Raw genomic sequence first — 20,265 nt, forward strand, 5'->3', positions numbered from 1 at the left:
AGCGGGCCCTGGGTTGTCTCACTCACTCTCCGGGCCTGCGCTCTGGGTCTGTTCAGGATCCCCCGGCCTGGGTCGTCTCCGAAACTCAGATTAATGCTCAGAGTTAGTAAAACTTTCAATAGTTATTTAATTAAAACTGGTATGTCCCTCAAATAAATTGTTATCAAATTCTAGATTTTCTACACTGTTACAGCACTACAAAGCAAAGAGATTTACATTGATATTTGGTTTGGGTCCATTTAAATATTTCTTAGTCTAATCTAATACAGGTCCATGTGACACTTAAATATATATTTCATATATTTCTGAAATATTGATATATCTTAAACAGAAAAAATATTGGTATAAGAAAAGGAGTAAAGATAATTGGAATAGGCCAGGTGCGCTGGGCATGGTGGCACATACCCATAAGCCCAGCATTCAGGAGGCTGCGGTAGGAGGATCATTGTGAGTTTGAGGCCAGCCTGGGCTATCTACTGAGTTCAAGGCCAGTCTCAACTACAGAGGAAGACCCTGTCTTAAAAAAGAAAAAGAAAAAAGAAACAGCGTGGATGACAAGAGACATTCAGACACACAGCATTTTCCTCCACCGCAAAGCCACATTCAGGGCAAAAGCTCTGCAGTGCTTCTTGCAATCAACATATTTTCTACCAAAGGACAAGAAAAAGTTGAGTCTCCTTAACAGAAGAATGGAGTGAAGGTGGGCTTTATACATTGCTTTCAGCCGACACTGCTCAGGTTGTGTCCTTGTGGCTCGTGCACAGTCTCCCTTTATTGACTTACAAGCTGGCAAAAAGAGGATTATCCGTGGAATGTCTACTTCCCCCAGGCTGGGGGCTGAACACAGGGCCTGATGCATGCTAGGCCCGCGCTCTACCATTGAACTATGCTGAATCTAAAGCACCATTTCTGGAAACATCCACACCAGAAGACTTTATTTTATTTTTTTCCAGAACCAGGGATTGAACTCAGGCCCTTGCGCTTGCCCGGGAAGCACTTATTCTACTGAGCCATCTTCCTGGCCCCGAGATTTCCTTCTTGATGACCAAAGCATGCCTGTCAATGAGATGCTGGCGGCTGTTACAGCTTTTCACATTCCTGTCTCAGAAATCACTTAAGTGTTGCTATCATGAGGTGTGTCTAATCAGTGCATCAAACATAATATCCAGAGATTCACAGTGATATTAAGTGGATCACTTTAGCTACCTCACTGTAGCAGTTACAACAGGGTAATACAGAACACAATATTACAATGTAGCACTACACCTCCTTATGGCGTAATAGAGAACAAGATAAGTAGGTATTTTCTTATGTCCAATGCCTTTTAAATTTAATCCTATATTCATATGAATTAACTGGAATATATATATATATATATATTTCCCCCCCCCCCCAGGGCCAGGCTAAGTTCAGTTACATCAGTTAGCATGCTGGAGGCCCTGGGGTCAGCCACCAGCAATCAACCCATCAGCAGATTCTCATGCTGTAGACCTGGAGTGGGCCGGTGATTCTGCATTTCTAGTAAGCTCCCAGCAATCTCTGCGGTCCACACTTTGAGCAGCAAGGTCTTGATCCCTTTCCTACCTTACCCTCTCCTGTCTTGTTCTGCACTACCACTCTCTGGAGATAACAAGATGCACAAGATTGCCACAGGCTGAACCCTGGAGTCTTGTGCAACACAATTAGGTCAGATTGCTTTTTCTTTATTCTTTGAGACTAGCACAAAGTTCCATTTAAAATAAGGCATCTAGGGCTAGGGAGATAGTCAGTGGACTAAGTGCTTGCCTGGCAAGCGCAAGGTCCTGAGTTCGATCCCTGATACCACTAAAAATAAATTTAAAAAACTAAAATAAAAAGGCATCTATAAAGGAGTAAGATGTATTAACTTTGATTTTTTCCCCTTTGCATGCAGTTTAGATAATAGATAAAATAAACAAGGATACATAAAGGCTTAATATAGCATAATAAAATGATATAGGTTCTAAAGTAATTTCCATTTTGGAAGAGGAAAGTTTGTTTAAAATTATCCATATTTAAAAGAGGTCACAAGTTATCAATGGGAAGTTTTTAGTACTTTAAAGCTCAAGATACAGACTATGCAGTTTCAAGGAGAGAAATGATGGCAGCTGCACTGAGATTCAATAATGTTTGAGTCTGCCAGAAACAACCAGGTAGTAGGCTGATTGATCGACTTGAGCCTGCTGTGCCGGCCCCAACCCCGGGGGGCGCAGGCCTGTAATCCCAGCACTTGGGAGGCTGGGAACAGGAGGATCACTAAGAGAGTGTCCGATCTATGCAGCGAGACCCTGAATGCCCTGTAGACCTTGTCCTAAATAAATAAAAAGAAAGAAAGAAAGAAAATCTAGTTCACGGCAAAGTGTTTAGTTTTATAAGGATAAAGTAAAAACACTTATTATAAATGTTATTTTCAGAAAGAAGTTTTAACCCTAAAACTGCTGCAGCCACCTCAAGTGAACTCGATTTCTCCTACAGCACGAGGGAAAGCAACAGAGATGTGAGTTTCATTCACAGTCAACTTTAATACGAATCGGAACCACTGTGTCATAAAAGCAGGTTTACGTATGCTGTGAACAAGATCTACTTTAACAGAAAATGAAGGGGTTTGATTTATTCGAATGAAAACTTCCCCAACTTCCTGTAAACCACAGAAGCTTCTGCAAGCCCTGACATTTAGTTCCACGATCGTGTTTTTTCTTTTCTCAGCAATCCTAGACTACCGTGGTAGACATCCTGCTGGCATCCACGCTGACCAGATGGGAGTCTGTCTCGCTGCCTCAGCGCTCTCTGTCTAGGCACCAACTCAAAAGGTCTAGAGAGATTTTTAAAAAGTTATCATCCTAGCACAAGCACCCAGAAGCCAACTTGAGCAAGCTCCCAGTGGCCCAAGATGAAAAATCTGAACATCTGAGAGAACAAGGACTACAAAAGACAGAGAACATTAAATATATAAAGTTCATGGTTCTTTTTCTTTTCCTTTTTTTTTTTCCCCCAGAACTGGGGATTGAACTCAGACCCTTGTGCTTGCCAGGGAAGCACTTATTCTACTGAGCTATCTCCCCAGCCCCTAAAGTTCATCTTTATTATTATTATTATTATTATTATTTTTTTTTTTTTTGCGGAATCGGGGCTTGAACTCAGGCCCTTGAGCTTGCCAGGGAAGCACTTACTCCACTGAGCCATCTCCCCAGCCCCCAGTTCATCTTTATAATGATATCCCCACACCCTTCTGAATCCATCATTGGTCATTGTTGGAGATTGCTGGGAGTCCTATTCATTACTTGGAATAGGGATCTATAAAGGGAGTCATCACACATTCACCTTGCTGTATTTCACACTAGCCAGTGTACCTGAGTGTAACTTATTTTCCAAACCATCCTAATTATAATGCAGAAGGATTGATAGAATTGCAAAATTCTCATCTCTTAACCTTAATACAACACTGGATATAGGCAATAACCAAAGCTGGATGCTAACACCATCAGGTAAAAAGGTTGACAAAGAAATTGATAATGGTAGAGATAAAACTAATAACTCCTGAGCCTGTGAATCAATATCAATACTATCCAAAGTAGGACACCAGACATTATATGCCTTGAGATACTGACATAATATGAAATGCACAGGACCACGTATGAAATATTCTGGTCTAAAAAAATCAAACTGAATATGATGATCAAGGCATTAGACACAAATACCAATTTATAGGAAACACAGGTGAAAGGTTAAGTTAATCTATACATAGTAAACAACCAGCCAGATTTCTGCAATACAATTGTCTTAGTTACTTTTCTCTTATTGCTGGGACCAAATACACTACACCCAAAGTTAAGGGAGGAAAGGTTTAGTTAGCTCACAGTGGGCTTCAGTTCGGAATCAGCTGGCTCCAAGGCAGGGTGGTGGGTACCGCAGAGGACAGCAGTTCATGGAGGCGGAAGGCAGCAAAAGTAACAAGAGCAAAAGCCGGAGCAAGCCTCCTTCCTCCCTTACACTGTGGGCTGTCACTTGCCCAGGGTGGGGCAGCAACCTCACCACCTCCTGCCCTCCTCCTGCGCAGGCTCAGGATGTTGACAAAGTGAGGACCCTGGCCCCTGCTAGGCTACCCAGTTAAGCTCCTAAACTTCCCCAACTCACGCAATCAAGAAACCATGACAACACCCTGGAGTGTAAACAGCCACCCCAGGACCTGTCCTCTACCCCTTAGAAGATGTAGAACTGCTGAGTTACTTAGGCTTGTAGGCTTCTCCAGTTGACACAGTATATCAACTATCACAACAATAATATTCTACGTGGGGTTTTTGGACCAGCAGGTTCAGTTTCATCCAGGAAAATGTTAGAAACGCACAATCCCTTTCCCTCCTGCAGCTGTAGGGGCCGAGGTCTGGGGCAGGACCTGCTTGCAGTCTTGCCAAGTCCTCCAGCAGGCCCTGAGACGTGCCCAAGTTTGAGAACCTTGACTGCACCAGGAATGGCAGGGGAAATGAAACTTTTTAAAAAGGTAGAGGAAAGGGGGCTGTTACAGAATGAAAGACTTAAGAGATACAATAAAACAACCGTATGGTAGATCACAATACAATACTGATATCCTGAAATGATTTTAACCTAACTAAAAATTTTAACCTAATTAAAAAATAACCACAAGAACCATTTGTATTGTCACAAAAGACAACAAATTTACACAAACTTTTAACCCATAAGAACTCAGTAACTTGATTGAAAATGGAAAGGGGCCACGAATAATGAATTTCTTTTTCTCATAACTGCAACTGCCTTTTGTTTTGATTTTCTGCTACTTTCTTTGCTTTCATCTTTAGCTCTTCAAATAGAGCCCCAAGGCATTTAGGAGAAGAGACAGCAGCATGGACATTAGTGAATACATTAGAAAATGTTACTTGGGGCCAGGGAGATAGCTCAGCAGAATAAGAGCTTGCCTGGCTACTGCAAGGTCCTGAGTTCAATCCCTGGTTTCGCCAAAAACAAAAAATTAAATAAAGAAAATATTACTTACATTATGTTTATGACAGAAATTCAGAGCTTGAAGGGTTTGCCACAACACACTTTTGATCGTCCCATCAGCCACTCTGCGGGAAGAAACACAAAGGAATGAAAAGTTCTGGGATGGAATTCCTGGGCGAGAATCGGCCTAGGCGGGCCTGTCCTGCTCAGGAAGGCTCGTCTAGAGGGAGGACGTGGAGGGAGGGAGCCTCGGAACTCTGTCTTTCAAGAAACACTTCAAAAAAGAAAAAAGAAACACTTCAAGGAGAAGTGTTTCAGTTCCTTTTATTATAGCTACGTCATTTTCTTCTGTAGCCTGAAAAGTTTACATCTATGGAGAAACCTGTGCAGCATAAGAAAGTGCTGTGCTAATGTTGTCACCTTAATGTAACTGCCGCAGCTTAGGTCGCCGCCTGCTGATGTCCCTGCTTTTCTCTCTGCCACCCTCTCTCTCTGCGTTCACTTTTAACTCTTAACTTTACATAAACACAACACAAAAGGGAAAGAAACTGCTCAAAGGGAAAGAACAACTGGGATGAGGGAAAGGAGAAAAGGAAGACAGAAGGGAAAATATGTGTGTATATACCAAGAATAGCTTGGATAATGGTACTGATTTCTACTGGTCTCCCGAAAGGAAGTTAATGCTTATTTTTTGTCCTCTTTAGTTTTTAATCAATTTTGCATGCTTATATCTGGTAATCTAAACAAAAATTTTGAAGAGAACAATATACAATATGACAACCGTTGCTGAATTCCTATCACCTTGTTTAGTGAAATTCTGTATCTTTTCTAATTTTTTTTTACTGTTTTTTATTTTTTTAAAAAATAAATACGGGGCTGGTGAGATGGCTCAGTGGTCTAAAGCACCTATTTAGAACAAGCTTAGCAAAGCACAGGGACCACGGTTCAATCCCCAGCACCACATGCCAGCCAGCCCCGCCCCCTGGTGGGCTGAGCTGGCCACACACAGTCACACACAAATAAATAAATAAAAATAAAAAAAAAAAAGATGAGCATAATCATTCTGGACTGCAAACATGCTAATAAAAATTATAAAAAAAAATAAAAACTAAATACATTCATATAATTCAAAAATTTAATAAAACTATCAAGTTATGTCGGTGAGGATGTCTCCCCTCACACCTACCTGCCTAGCCACCCATTTACGTCTACAGTTTCACTCTACTCTGTTCCCCTCCCCTTTCCTTTTGCAATGCTGGTGACCAAACCCAGGGCCTTGGGCTTTCTGGACACATACTTCAGTGGCTTTGGAAGATCTCAGAGGTGGCAGGCACAGTTTCCTTAGTCCTCATGTTGAGCAGTTTGGTTGAGCTGGGTTTTATTTCTCGAAACACATCAATGAGTCCCTGTAATCATTCACTTTAAGATAAATTTTAGAAGTGGGATTTCTGGGACCAATGGTAGGTGTGTATTACATTTTGATCTTGCAGAGATGAACTTCAGATAAATCTGAGACACAGTTTTGAAGAGAAAAAGGTAAAGGGAGAAGAGAGAGGAAGTTCGAGAGTCCATCTGGTGGGAAACACTTAAGCGTGTGCTGGAATTACTGTGTAATAGTTCAAGTATCTGATCAACAGGTAGGGTTGCAGCCAAAAAAGAGGTCAAGGAGAACAAAGGCTGCGTAGGAATGGGAGGCTGTGAGCTTCTTTTCCCTAACATAATTATTACTATGTGTAGAAAATACTGGAACATACCATTGGCCAATATGCTTCCCCCTGGGGAACTGCTCTTTGCAACTTACTTCTGAGAATATTCTCCCTTATGTAATGACTTCCTACAAGCTACTGCGGTGTCATTCCCTTTACTACGATTCATTGGTGCCTTCTGTGACCGGTAGCCCTGTCCTTTGCTGATGGCTTCACCTTTAGGGACTGCCAAGCTGCCGAGTCTTAGGAAGGTTAGGCCATTTACACATCCACCAAACGTCTGCGCAGACAGTACTCTGCCTTCTCATTCTCTTGCCAGCACTTGTTTGGCCAAGGTTATGTTTGCCAAACTGTGGCTAAACTAGGAATACAGTTCATTTTGCATTTCAATGGCATTTTGTTAATTTTCTGTGTTTATTAATTCATATGGTTATAGGATATTGCATTCCTTATTTTCTGTATTTCCATTTCAGGGTCTTTGTTGCTCTTTGAGTGGATGGTTTACTCTCTTCTGAGTCATTTAGAAAGGCTCAGTATATACTAGTCTGTGACTTCTGCTCTAAATATTTTTCTCAGGCTTTCCGCCTTTCTGATGCAGGTGACATTATATGCGTATTTCCAAAAACCTGAAGCAAATGAGTTTCTTTTGTAAGTTTTTAAAATTAAAAATTGACCAGTATTTACTATTCCAAATATATCTGTTTCTCAGACACTTTTTGTCATATCTGGCTACTTAAAGAATGTATGTAGATCACTTTTAAAAAACTGAATTTATGTAGGTATGACTAGTTTCACTGAATCAGAGGGTGGGCAGTGCCTGCCTCAGTTATGGCACTAGTGGTAAAATGCCACCATGGAAGTCTGGAAAATTGAGAGAAATCTCTTAGCGCGCTTTCCTCATCTTGAGTCACACTCCAGGTGGCGTAAGGTTGACATCAGCTGTCTGGTGGCAGCCCGCTGACTCCAGTTGTTCTGCTTAGTAATATTGTGCAATTACCCATAATCCTCAGTGCTTTCTACCTGAAATGTTTGTTTCTTGCCCCAAATTTGATATAAATTTACCCCATCCCCTCTTTCACCTAGAGCCAAACCTGAGGCAACAATGATAAGTATTTTATGAGGCAGAAGAGTATCACCATTTTCAGGACTGTCCCAAGCACTGCCACAATCCAAATCCTAGTTATGCTGTTCTTTCTTGATGTATAACCCCTGGCAAATTATCTAAATTATAGTTTTCTTCCTGTGTAAAAATAAAGCAATATTCCCAAAGTTTATGGGGAAATCTATCTCCTAAACCTCTGGGCTTTGACATGTGCGTGGACTGAGGAGGTCATGGTCTGGTATCAGATGAGGCCAGAAGCTGGACACAAGTGGTACAAAGGACAGAGGTATCCCTGAGGGGAGAAAGAACTGGAAGGGCCAGGAAACTGGGAAACCAGCAATGTGGAGCCGGAGGGAAAAGACACTAAGGTCCTGCAAGGCCTGCGGGGGCTGAGAGATCCAGATCTCGGTAAAGAATCTGTACTCCCAACTAAAGGCAGTGGGGAGGAATCGAGCCAGGAAGTGATAAAAGCTGGAGAACGGATTTCTGGTGCAAAGTGGAGCAGACAAATGGGGCTAACTCAGCCATCCGAGGGACATTCGCTGGCGTAGGCTGGAGAGGAAGGGAAACGGAGTTTTGTCCTCTGGCAGGCCTTGGCCCTACCATGTAGGAAGGGAACACTAGGCAAGATCTCAAAGGCTCCAGGGAGCTGGGCAAGAAGGCAGGGTGGAGGGCTCAGGAGCTGTCCCAGCTGGGATTACCAGCACAAACAACATGGAATGAAGCACAAATTATTTTGCTCAGCAAGTCCTGAGCTGTTGTTGAGGAAGGGGGTGTTTAAAGGCATCTCTCCAGGTCACAGCTCAGCTCCTCAGCCCAGACTCCGAGCAGGCACAGTCTCTCACTGGCCAGCCATCTCGACACAGTGACAGTTGGGAGCAGATGCCGCCGCAGCATTCACTAGTCAGACCTGGCAGCATTTTTCAAGGCATTGCGGAATGAAATAAAATTTCTGGTAGAAATCAATATCCAGTGTTTAAATATTGTCCTTTGGGTGAGTGTAAAAACACATAGGAAAAGCAATAGTGAAGACCTGAAAGGAAAAATGAGACACAGCCGTTGGAGGCCAAGGGAGTAGACAGACATCATGGGGAGGAAATTTAGGGTGCTCGGCTCAGCCGCCCTGTGGGCAGCCCTGCAAAGAGCCAGTGCTGACTCTGGAGCTGCTAGCTTTGTTTAAGCTGTCATAAACTTCTGATGGAAAGCTTGATTCCACTTTTACTGTCTGAAGTGAACTGAGTTGTCCTCAGCAATCCCTTAATATCTTAGAATAAAATCCAATCTCAGGGGCTGGGGAGATAGCTCAGTAGAATAAATGCTTGCCTGACAAGTGCAGGGTCCTCAGTTCAATCCCCAGTACAAAAAAAAAAAAAAAAAAAAAAAGTCCAATCTCAGATCAGAATTTTAATGATTTCATTTATTCATCTCCTAATGTCAGCTCCTTCCACACCCCACAAGCATCCCATCCTATTCCCATCAGTTCCTGCTACTCCAGAACACGTCGGCCTTGCTTGTGTCTCCAATGGAGGGGAATCATGAATTAAATCACCATTTGTACTGTGCTTTCTCATTTTTATTTATTTAGGTTATGTGAGGCGGGATCTCCCTACATAACTCAGGCCGGACTTGAACTCGGTAACCCTCCTACGTTGGCCACCCAGGTGCTGGGATTACAGGCGGTGCTGCCAGATTCAATATGTATTTTTTTTTTCAATTTGTATTTTTATTTTAGAAATAGCATGTGCATTCACTAGAATACTGGAAAAATTCACCATATATTTTCATCACATTTGCGGTCTACTGTTACCTGGTGCTCCATGAATATTTCACCAGAAGATCACTCTTTCTAATGGGGCCGATGTGTATCGTACCGTTGTGCAGCTACTGCACTGCCCGTGGCTGAGGCTTTCTTCTCTTGTGGTTCTGGGGACGGAGCCCAGGGCCTCATGGACTGGCCACAGAGCTACTGCCTTAGCCCTAACCAATTCTGTACTATTAAAAAATTAGGCCAGTCCCATTTTTTAAAAATGATGCATGAATGTTTTTATGTACAACATTTTGCCCCTACTTGAATATTGTCCTATTACATCTTTCTCTAAATGAAATCTCTTGGCCAAAACATAAAAAGCTTATTTATTTATTTATTTATTGGCAGAACCAGGGATTGAACTCAGGCCCTTGCGCTTGCCAGGCAAGTGCTTATTCTACTGAGCCATCTCCCTGGTCCCAGTAAAAAGTTTTAGAATATGTTCATACATATTTCGAAATTATCCAACTAATTACATTTTTTTAACTGTGAGAAGACCTGATTCTATGACCTGTTGACAGTAGTGAGCAACCTGATGTTTGAAGAATCTTTGCCACATTTCATAGCTGAGAAATGATACTTCACACATAGTATAAATTTCTTTGGTAGGAAAAATAAACAGGTTTTCATCAGTGTATTATTCTATTCCTTTTAAAAAAGATTTTGTTTTTCATGCCCACCAGAATGTAAGCTCCCGAAAATTAGGCTAAGTTTTGTATGTTTTGTTCAAGTTTAGCACTTAGCCAGGTACACGGTATACATTCACAAAACTTTTTTTGAGTGAATGTTTTCTAATTGGGTGATAGCTTGCAAAAATTTTTATTTTTAAAATCTCCACAGACAGATATAAAATGAATTAATTCCGGCAAATAGCTTACCCAACTTGTCATTTCTTTTTTTAGGCATGTCACTTTTTTGTGAAAGGCAACCTCTAAAACAACCGTCGATTTACTATTTGCCCGTTAATGTTCCCCATTTCTTTTTTTTTTTTAATGAATTTTCTTATTCTGATTAGAACTGAGTGCCATAAATAAATAAGTTGGGGAAACATCTTTTATAGTAATGAATATTTTCATTTAGAAACATATGTTCACTTAAATAAAATCCTTTCTCTCTACATTCTGTATTGTAAGTGTGGGAGTTTTTTTTTTTTTTGATATCTGATTCAATATAACTGCTCCTAAAAATCTTTTATTTTTATGAAAAGTGCTAACAGAACTGGTTTCATATATTTTCCTTTTTTTGCAGAACCAGGGATTGAACTCAGGCCCTTGCGCTTGCCAGGGAAGCACTTATCCTCTGAGCCATCTCTCCGGCCCCTCAAATATTTTTCTCATAGATTTTTCTAAGTGAAACTAAGCACGGAGCTGGAAGAGGATGCCCAGAGGTCCTCAGTGCGACCCTCGTGTGGGTGGGAGGGAAGACCGCTCCTTCCCAAGAAGGGTCTTCATTAAGGGCAGGAGAGCTCGCAGAGGCATTCTCAGAAATTTTATAGTCCTCTTTATACTGTGCTTGAGCCATAATTTTATCTTTTATTCCTAATCATTTTATTTAAACATCTTTATTTATTTGGCTAGGATCTCGCTATGCAGCTTGGACTGGTAGTGATCCTCTTATGTGACCTCCCCAGAGCTGGGATTACAGGCGTGCGCCACCACGCCCGGTTTCAGTAGCTGGCTCTGCTTGGGGCGGTGTGACATGCGGTTCATCAGGGATCGAACCCAGGTCCTTACACTTGCCAGGTAGGCCCTTAGACCGCCAAGCTATCTCGTGAGCCCTAGTCCTAATCTTTTTGGCTGTTAACATTTGAGTGGAATCTTTATTCGATTTTCTCTAGTGATGATTGCTGCAAAAGCTGTCCATTTTTGAATGTCCAATGTTCTATAGGAATCCATTAATTTTGATAACGTGGTGGTTCCCTTTGAGGGTGTAGGACGATAATAAGCAAACAATCACAATCTTACTTCTATATGCGACTCATTTTATTTATGCTTCTTACTGCATTACGCTGGCTACAGCTCTCAGAAAAGTGCTCTACTTTAGTGGTGAAAACTAAGGACCTTGTCTTATTTCTCCATTTAATCGAAGTTCCTTTAGCATTTTTCCAGGGAATATAAAATTAGTTGTCAGTTTGAAGAGGGCTCATGTGTACGAGTAAGGGAGCATTTTTTAAAAACCTAGTCGCTAGGGTTTTTATTTTTTTTAAAGAATCAGGAAAGTTATGTGGAACGACCAACGTTTCGGTTTCATCGACCACATGCATTTTTAATTTATTAATTACATGAATATATTTCCTAATAGTGAACCACAGTGCAGTCCTTGAATTCAGATAATCCAATCTATAATCCAGCCTCCAAGTGAACTGGATTTATATTTACAGGTGGGTCTTCCTGGCTATATTTCCTCAAGGTAGTATCTGATTGCCTTCGGAGCGCATCCCGATGCTGGATGTAGCCGGATGCATCTTGGTAAAACAGGGAGCTGGGTTTGGAGTGTGAAATTCGCAGCTAATTCTACATGGGGTGAAACAGGGTCAGCCGCACAAAGCTGCCGTTTCTATGTACTTACCCATTTGGGTTTTTTTCTAGCTCATTTAAAAGTGTCTGATCACAGTATTCAAACACTAGGTGCATCTTCCTTTTTCTCCTGAACACCTCAATGAGGTTCACAAGGTTGGGATGTTTTAACTGCTGCAAAGAAATTGAAATGCAAAGGTCAATATCTATTACTAGATACATGTCTAGTAATAGTTTCTCTCCAGAGGCTTTTCCATTTGAAGAACACAAGGTCTTTCTTATCGTGTGTGGATTGCTTGTGGCAAAATTTATTACAATTTCTCACAAGAAAAACTGTTCTCCCTGGAAGACAGCTTAGTAGAATAAGTGCCCTGAGTTCAATCCCCAGTACTGGGGATCAAACTTGGGACCTTGCGTTTGCCAGGAAGGTGCTTATGCCACTGAGCTGTGTCCCTGCTCCCCCACTCTTAAATCTGATTAAAGTGCTTATTTTAGGATTTCCCACTCTTCTAACAATTTATCATATTTCTAGATCTGTTCTTTGATGCTGTTGCGCTGAAGGGTCTTCCATGTATTATGTGCTAAATTTTATTCTAAATCCAAAGCACATTATTTGGTTTAAAATAATGCAAACCAAAGGAAAAATGAGGGTGAAGTTACAGAAGCCACCAGTGGCATGACGTCACAGGTAGGAGCCAGGACTGTCCAACAGATGGCAGATGGCTATGCTGCCCCAGGCTGGAAGGACCACATAATTTAGAGTCCACACTAGAAGGGGATGTTAACCAGATGGACACCGAGACAGAAACTACACACCAACATTGTCCAGGGAAACCAAGACACACCATCTCTCCTATTTATTTTTGTATTATAGGGAAGGGTCTACAGAGTGTTCTGGGTCTCACTGTGCAGATCGGACTCTTAGTGATCCTCTTGTTTTCATCCTCCCAAGTGCTGGGATTGCAGGCACGCGCCACCCCGCCCAGGCTCAGCAGCCATCTCAGTGTGTCCTGGGGCGGGGCACGCATGGCAGGCCCGGGGATCGAACCCCCGGCTCCTGCTTGCAGGCGCTTTAACCCGCTGGGCTATTTGGCCACCCCTCAGCTCTCCTATTTAGAGCTGATTATTTGTGGTTACTTTTCCAGTACAGTACATAAACCAACTTTATAAACGCTGCATCATTTACCCGGAAAGATACATAAGGAGAGAACACACGGCATTCGGTAGGCTAAGTTTCTGTGTCCGCACTATCTGAAAGAGCAGAAGGCCAAGTGGTGGGGTCAGGTCAGAGGGTCACACCTGAACATTTGGAGGCCCAGGAGTGGGAAGGAGGAGAGGGAAAGCATTACCCTTATTACCCAGCAGCACTGCCTGGCCCAGGCTCACTGCGCGAATGTCAGCTCCTCTGCTGGGGCCGGAGCTGGGTGACTCACTGGCGCCCTCTGCTGGTTAGGAGGTAAGAATAAACTTTTTTTTCTTTTTCTTTTTTCTTTTTTTGCGGAACCGGAGATTGAACTCAGGCCCTTACGCTTGCCAAAGAAGCGCTTATTCAGCTGAGCCATCGCCCTGGTCCCAAGAATAAACTTTAAAAATAAAATAATGTGCTGACATGGGGGCCGGGGAGATGGCTCAGTGGAATAAGCGCTTCCCTGGCAAGTGCAAGGGAAGTTTAATTCCCGGTTCCACCAAAAAAAAAAAAAAAAAAAAAAGTGCTGACAACCGTAATAAACTATATCTTAAAACACTAAAAGATAATTACTTGGGAAAACTTGCTGAAAATCATATGTTAAAGAGATATTATTATTCCCCTTTGCAAACTGAATTTCTGGGGTTTTGTTAAAAAACAGAAGGTATGGGCATCCTATCCCGTCAGCAGCCTCTCCACTATTTGGAGGTTAGAAATGTAGATTCTTGGCCACATGTGGTGGCTCCCACCTGTGGTCCCAGTTGCTCAGCAGCCTGAGACAGGAGGATGGCAAGTTTGAACCCGACCAGCATGGACAACTTAGTGAGGCTCTTTCAAAAAATAAAACTAGTAAAAGGGCTGAGGATGTAGCTCAGTGGTACAGCACTTGTCTTGCATGAGTAAGGCTGTAGGTTCAATTCCCATTACCGGGGGAAAAAACAAAAGCAGATTTTTCAGGGCCCATCCCAGACTCCCACACTTGGTATTTCAACAAGGTCCCCAAGTAATTCCTCTGTACGTTAACTTTGTAACAATGAAGACATTTCATTTTTTTAAAAAAATTATTTATTTATTTTTTTTGCAGTACCGGGGATTGAACTCAGGACCCTGCGCTTGCCAGGCAAGCGCTTATTCTACTGAGCCATTTCCCTGGCCCAACGAAGACATTTTAGCTGGGGAGAAAAAAACCTTACATATCAAATTCTATCAAAGTAAAAAAAAGATAAACCTTTAGGTGAGAAACATAGATTTCAGGGCACGATATTCAGTGGGGTGAAGAAGCAGCGTGGCACAGGCAGACACTGAGTGATGTCAGGGCCCACAGTGGCACCGACACAGGCAGGCCTACGGCTGGACTCTTGTGGTTGCCGGCTTAGTGGGAAGGTGCGGGGGACGACGTCAGAGAGGGCAGCGAGGGGGCACGCCCTGGACTCAGAACAGCGGATGCTGCTGACCGGGACAGCGGCGCACCACTGTCATCTCCCGCTCTGCTCATACGTATCAGGTGGACCTCCAAGTGGCCCAAGCCCGGGTGACACTCAATTTATTTCCCAAAGTTGCTGACATATAGGAATTTAAGACCAATGGAAAAGAAATATGGCTTTAAAAGTTTTGGTATTTTTTTCTTTTCTGTATTTTAGGGAAGGGTCTACAGGGTGTTCAGGATCTCACTACTAGATTGGACTCTAGTGATCCGCCTGTTTACAGCCTCCCAAGAGCTGGGATCACAGGTGCGTGCGCCACCATGGGATAGAACCCCTGGCCCCTGAGCCTGCTTGCGGACGCTTTAATTCATTGAGCTATTTGGCCAGCCCTAGAAGTATTGGTACCTTTAGCTTCCACATTTCACCCAATATCTTGAAAGTATAAACAGGAATGGAGAGAAAGTTAACTTACCTTCAACATGCGTATTTCTCTTAGTGCTATCTTCTTAACAACAGGGTCATCTTCAGATTCCAGAAATTTTTTAATAGCTACTACTTGTCCAGAGGATTTGTTTCTGCATTTGAATACAACCCCGTAAGACCCTTCTCCAATTTTAGCTAGTTTTTCATACTTTTCCATTAGTGTCCAAGTGACTTAAATTATTGTAGCGATTGACTTGCAGTGTAATATTGAACCTGGAAAATAAGATTGACTTATTTTAATCAAGTTAGGAAGGATAATGTTCTCTTGGTTCATATAAAAACAATTTCCCAGGTTGCTGAAGGTTTACTGGCACTGATTAAATCTATTTAAAAATACTTGGATGCTATTTTGCTAATTGGTTTAGACCCATGTAGCTCTTCCAGCTATTGCAAAGACTAAATGTGTTTGTGTGTGTGTGTGTGTGTGTGTGTGTGTGTGTGTGTGTGTGTGTGTTTTCTCAACCAGGGATTGGACTCAGGCCCTTGCACTAGCCAGGGAAGCGCTTATTCCACTGAGCCATCTGCCCGGCCCCTAAATGTGTTGTTCTGACAATGGGTCAGTGTTCAGGTCAGTTACATTAAAAAAAATTGCAGGAAAAAACCTTATCCAATCTGTTGTTTTTGCTATCTTGAAATAAATGGCTAAACTATGGTGCACTACAATTTAGCTGAAGGAACATATCACGTAGTCTTACATACAGTGTTTAATTTTCTGTCCTCCCTCCAATACCACAATGACTAGGAAGAGTTGTGTGACAAGACATGTTATAAAGTGCTATACTGGGCCGGGGAGATAGCTCAGTGGCATAAACACTTGCCTGGCAAGTTCAAGGTCCCCAGTTTGATCCCCAGTACTGCAAAACAAACAAACAAACACCCAAAAAACCCAAAACCAAACAAACAAAAAAGTAAATAAAGTGCTATACTTCCACCTGGTGGAGAGATGGAGGAAGATGTGGGATGCTGAATAAGCCCCAAACCTTTAAGGCATTATTTATTGCTTTAAAATTTTCTTTCTATAGTAGAGTAATTCTTAGTCTCCAAAGAAAATGATAATACACAGAAGGGAGGTAGAGTTCTCTCTACCTTTCAACTCTTCCTGAGCACTTTCACATCCATTGTGATTTCAAAGGAAATGTGGGGCTTAATATTTTTTTTTATCTTGCACCACCTGATTATTTTTAAAACTAAATAAAGCATTGGGGCTGGTGAGATGGCTCAGTGGTCTAAAGCACCTACTTAGAACAAGCTTAGCAAAGCACAGGGACCGCGGTTCAATCCCCCAGCACCACATGCCAGCCAGCCCCGCCCCCGGTGGGCTGAGCTGGCCCCCCCAATGAATAAAAAAAATTAAAAAAAAACTAAATAAAGCATTAAGTTATGATAAAACCAATATGATTAAACAAGTCTAGGAATGAAAATGTAAAAAACTTAACTAGTTTCCAAAATCCCCACTTTTCCTAGCAGAATACTGTGACTATAGTAATTATAATAGCTTTCACTCAAATACTATTGTTCTGTTTACATATAATATGGAAAGATACTGTGTCGTAGGCGTTACTTTTAAATTTTATTTATTTTTAGTGGGTGTTATATTTATCGAGATGAGAAAGCTGAAGTGTAGGAGAGAATGAGAAGGTGAGCTATCAGATTCCAAAGACCATAACTTTGGTTGCTACCCTCTACTGCTTCTTAGCTAATTCTCAAGAATGAACAACAGGGAAATTATTGTCAATGTGTAAATGATTCTCAACATACTAGCAATATAGATTTTATAATGTTTTGTTGTTTTTAAAGTGGATTATAGTTCTTATGAAAGGAAGAAAAATTATACACATAAGTAACATAAGAAAATCTATCACCAATTAAATTCTGAAAATGCTGTTAATTATATTGTATTTTTTTTTAATTTTTTTTAAATTTTATTTGGTTATTGTGTGTGTGTGTGTGTGTGTGTGTGTGTGTGGCCAGCTCAGCCCACCAGGGGGCGAGGCTGGCTGGCATGTGGTGCTGGGGGATTGGCAGTCCCTGTGTTTTGCTTTGCTAAGCTTGTTCTAAGTAGGTGCTTTAGACCACTGAGCCATCTCACCAGCCCCTATACTGTATTTTTAACCTAAGAATTATTATTTTTAAAGGTATTTAAAGATAAGCATGCATACCTTTGCCTTTCTTTACCCTAGTATTCTTTTTTTTCTTCTTCTTGTTTTCTCATTTATGTATTTGGTATAGGGTCTTACTACACAGCTCGGACTCGTAGTGATCCTCCTGTTTTCAGCCTTCCCAGTGCTGGGATTACAGGCGTGAGCCACCATGCCTGGACTTGATGGCTCACTCAACATGCCTGGGGTGGGGCCAGCGTGGCACATGGGACCGGAGATCGAATCCTGGTCCCTGAGCTTGCCAAAGTAGTCTTTAGAAGAATAGAAAACTAGAAATTTGCATCAGACAGTGATTGGAACAGGACTTTATAGACTTGGGGTTTAGCCTATTTGATAAGCACTGTGGTTACTGGGGAAACTATGAATGTGACACAAAATATAATTATGAAATTTTAATCTGTATTTTTCCTTATTACCCTATCAGTAGCTATTTGATCTACTGATTTATTTACTGATATTTTCCCCAACAGATTTGACAAGGAGTGATTCTTCAGATTCACTGGATCTCTCAGTGAAGCAAACTACTGAATACAATAAAGTTGTAGCAACAGTACTTTGCCAGGCAATCTTGAAATATTATCTACTTTCTTATGTGTTCAGGCAAGAAGAAGTTGACATGTAAGAAAGAGTTAAGCCAAGCCAGGTGCTCCACAAAGTTCTTGTCTCTCTAGTTCCACCTCACTAGGGTCCCCCAGGGTTTCTAGAAGCAGCGATTCCAAATTTCTTACCTAAAATTCAGAACAACTATCCAATTGCTTGATAAACGTCTCTGTAGAAGTGGCCAGATTCACCTCAAAATTGGCAGATTCTAAGCCAAACGCTTTCCCTTCTGTCTGATCTCTTACACAAAGTTCACAAACGTATTCTACACTGTACCTAGATGACTCGGCAAGAGGGGAACATGAAGTTGACCAAGGAGAGTGGCTACGGCTTAAACCTAATTTCCTCATATATCTCCTATGAAGCTATACAGATGAGCCAGAACAAGTAAAACCACATAAATCCAGTGCTGTCAACATAACAAAAAGACAGTGGCCTTTATACACTTAACAGGAAAAGGAAAGCCCATGCTCTGGAAGAGATGCCACTGTTAGTCTCTGCAGAGCCAAGGTAGGAGTCGGGGGAGAGCGGGGCCAACTGTTAGGAGGAGTGAGGGGGAAAGGACTCACCCAAGGGGAGAAAAATTCCTGAGCAACACACGTGCCGCAGGCAGCAGCCATCAGGGTGGTGCCGTTCTTGGGGAAGAGAAGGATAAGAAGGAAGGTGGGGGTGCCCATTGGAGACTGGGGAGGAAGGGAGAAAAGAGGCAAGTCCGGGGTCTCCCAAGACAAAGCCCTCAAAATAGGAGAACATGCAAATTCTTCTCTCATGATTAAGACATTATCCAACATGTTCAGTCTTTAGGTTTTTCAAATGACTCACATGAGGGAAGAGACTGCAGATGAACAACACCTTAGAGACCCGTGGAACCAAAGGGAAGCGCCAACACACTCATCAGCTTCCCAGAAAGAAGAGTGAGAAAAACGTACAAGTCTTAGGAAATAACTGCTGAAGGATTTCATGGCAAGAAGAACAGGCATGTGTGACTCATCCTCAAATGATTCAGAATGATCACCATGTACCTAAGCATATACGTACACATATGCACACACATATACACATAGTATGGTTGAGAGATGTGACAAAACAGGTGGAGTGAAATGTAAACAATTAATGAGCCTAGACACGTGGGAATTTTTATACATTCAAAATTATGTCAGAATAAAGCTACTGTAAAGTGTCTCGTTTAACTTTTATATCTACATCCATCACCCTAAGCACATCTTTATCAACATTACATAATATGATCAGATACCATCATTCCTCAAAAACGTCCCATGCTCTCTAAGGTCACAGAATCGAATACAAGCTGTGGCATGCTCCTTTCAGCCCTTTGCGCCATGGCCCCGGGTTCAGCACTGTCTCAGATTTTTCCTGCTTTCTAGTCTCTAAGCTCTCTTTATACCACGACCTGGAATGTGTGACTCTGAAGTCCTCCCCGTCTTTCACTGTTTGATTCAGAACAGTCCTCGGAAGCGGGCTCTTTGCACCACTGTTATGCTAGCAACTTTGCCCTACCCCTTTAAAAAAATGATTTATTACCCAGGACTTGGATTGCTAGCTCATTAGCAGGCTTCTCTTGTGCTCCTACTGTACTTTTATTTCTAACCCTCTCCACTAGACACATAAATGCCTCTTATTTATTTACCATTGGGGATCAAGCAAGGCGACTGTTCTAACACTGAGCCACATCCCAGCCCTAAAATGACTTTCTTTTTTAAGCAAAGGCAATAAATACATTCCAAAAATTAAGCCAGTGCTTGGGCAGGAAATCAAGATTAAATAGTGAGGTAGCTATTGGCTGGGAATAGATGCCAGTGGCAGAAAATATTTCTCAGTTATCAGTGACCTTCAAACTGAAGTTACATATAGATCTTTTGGCTCCAGGACATCTTGAATCTAGAGAATATTGTACGATCCTGTATAAAGTACATGCAATTTGTAGGAAAGGCAAACATGTCACGGGGGACACAATAGCTCCTTTGTATATCTTTGATAAAAATGCAAAGTTTGAATGTAATTATGAGGAGGAGACTGACACAGATGAATTGAGTATCAGGTTCACGAAGCTCCATATACAAATGCAAAGACAGGTGTAGCCTTGAACCCATCAGTGATTGTAAGACAGGTAGATGGCTAGAAACTTACAGCTCACAACTCTTGTTGCATAGGTCCTGCTTTACCTTGGTCTTAACCATCCAGTAGAAAAGTATGAAGACGAAATATAAGAAATAAAGCCATGCTGTTAAGTTAAGCTGTGGGGGACTCAGGTCAATAATTTCTGACATTGCCAGTTAAACAGAAGACC

At 41.9% G+C, this 20,265-nt stretch overlaps 1 protein-coding gene across 1 annotated transcript in view; it reads right to left on the reverse strand.

Annotated features, from left to right (window-relative positions):
• The window catches only part of Cdkl4 (cyclin dependent kinase like 4), a 43,709-nt gene that overhangs the window by 21,679 nt on the left and 1,765 nt on the right, over positions 1-20,265 (reverse strand). The window contains exons 2-4 of the mRNA XM_004627634.2: positions 15,188-15,411; positions 12,158-12,279; positions 5,027-5,099 (exon numbers count right to left, since the gene is read on the reverse strand). Coding sequence (XP_004627691.1) covers positions 5,027-5,099; positions 12,158-12,279; positions 15,188-15,355 — 363 coding nt within the window. The 5' untranslated portion in view covers positions 15,356-15,411. The remainder of the gene's footprint in view (positions 1-5,026; positions 5,100-12,157; positions 12,280-15,187; positions 15,412-20,265) is intronic.

Source organism: Octodon degus, unplaced genomic scaffold (assembly GCF_000260255.1).
Source record: "Octodon degus isolate 3935 unplaced genomic scaffold, OctDeg1.0 scaffold00020, whole genome shotgun sequence".
In the NCBI taxonomy this organism is placed as follows: domain Eukaryota; kingdom Metazoa; phylum Chordata; class Mammalia; order Rodentia; family Octodontidae; genus Octodon; species Octodon degus.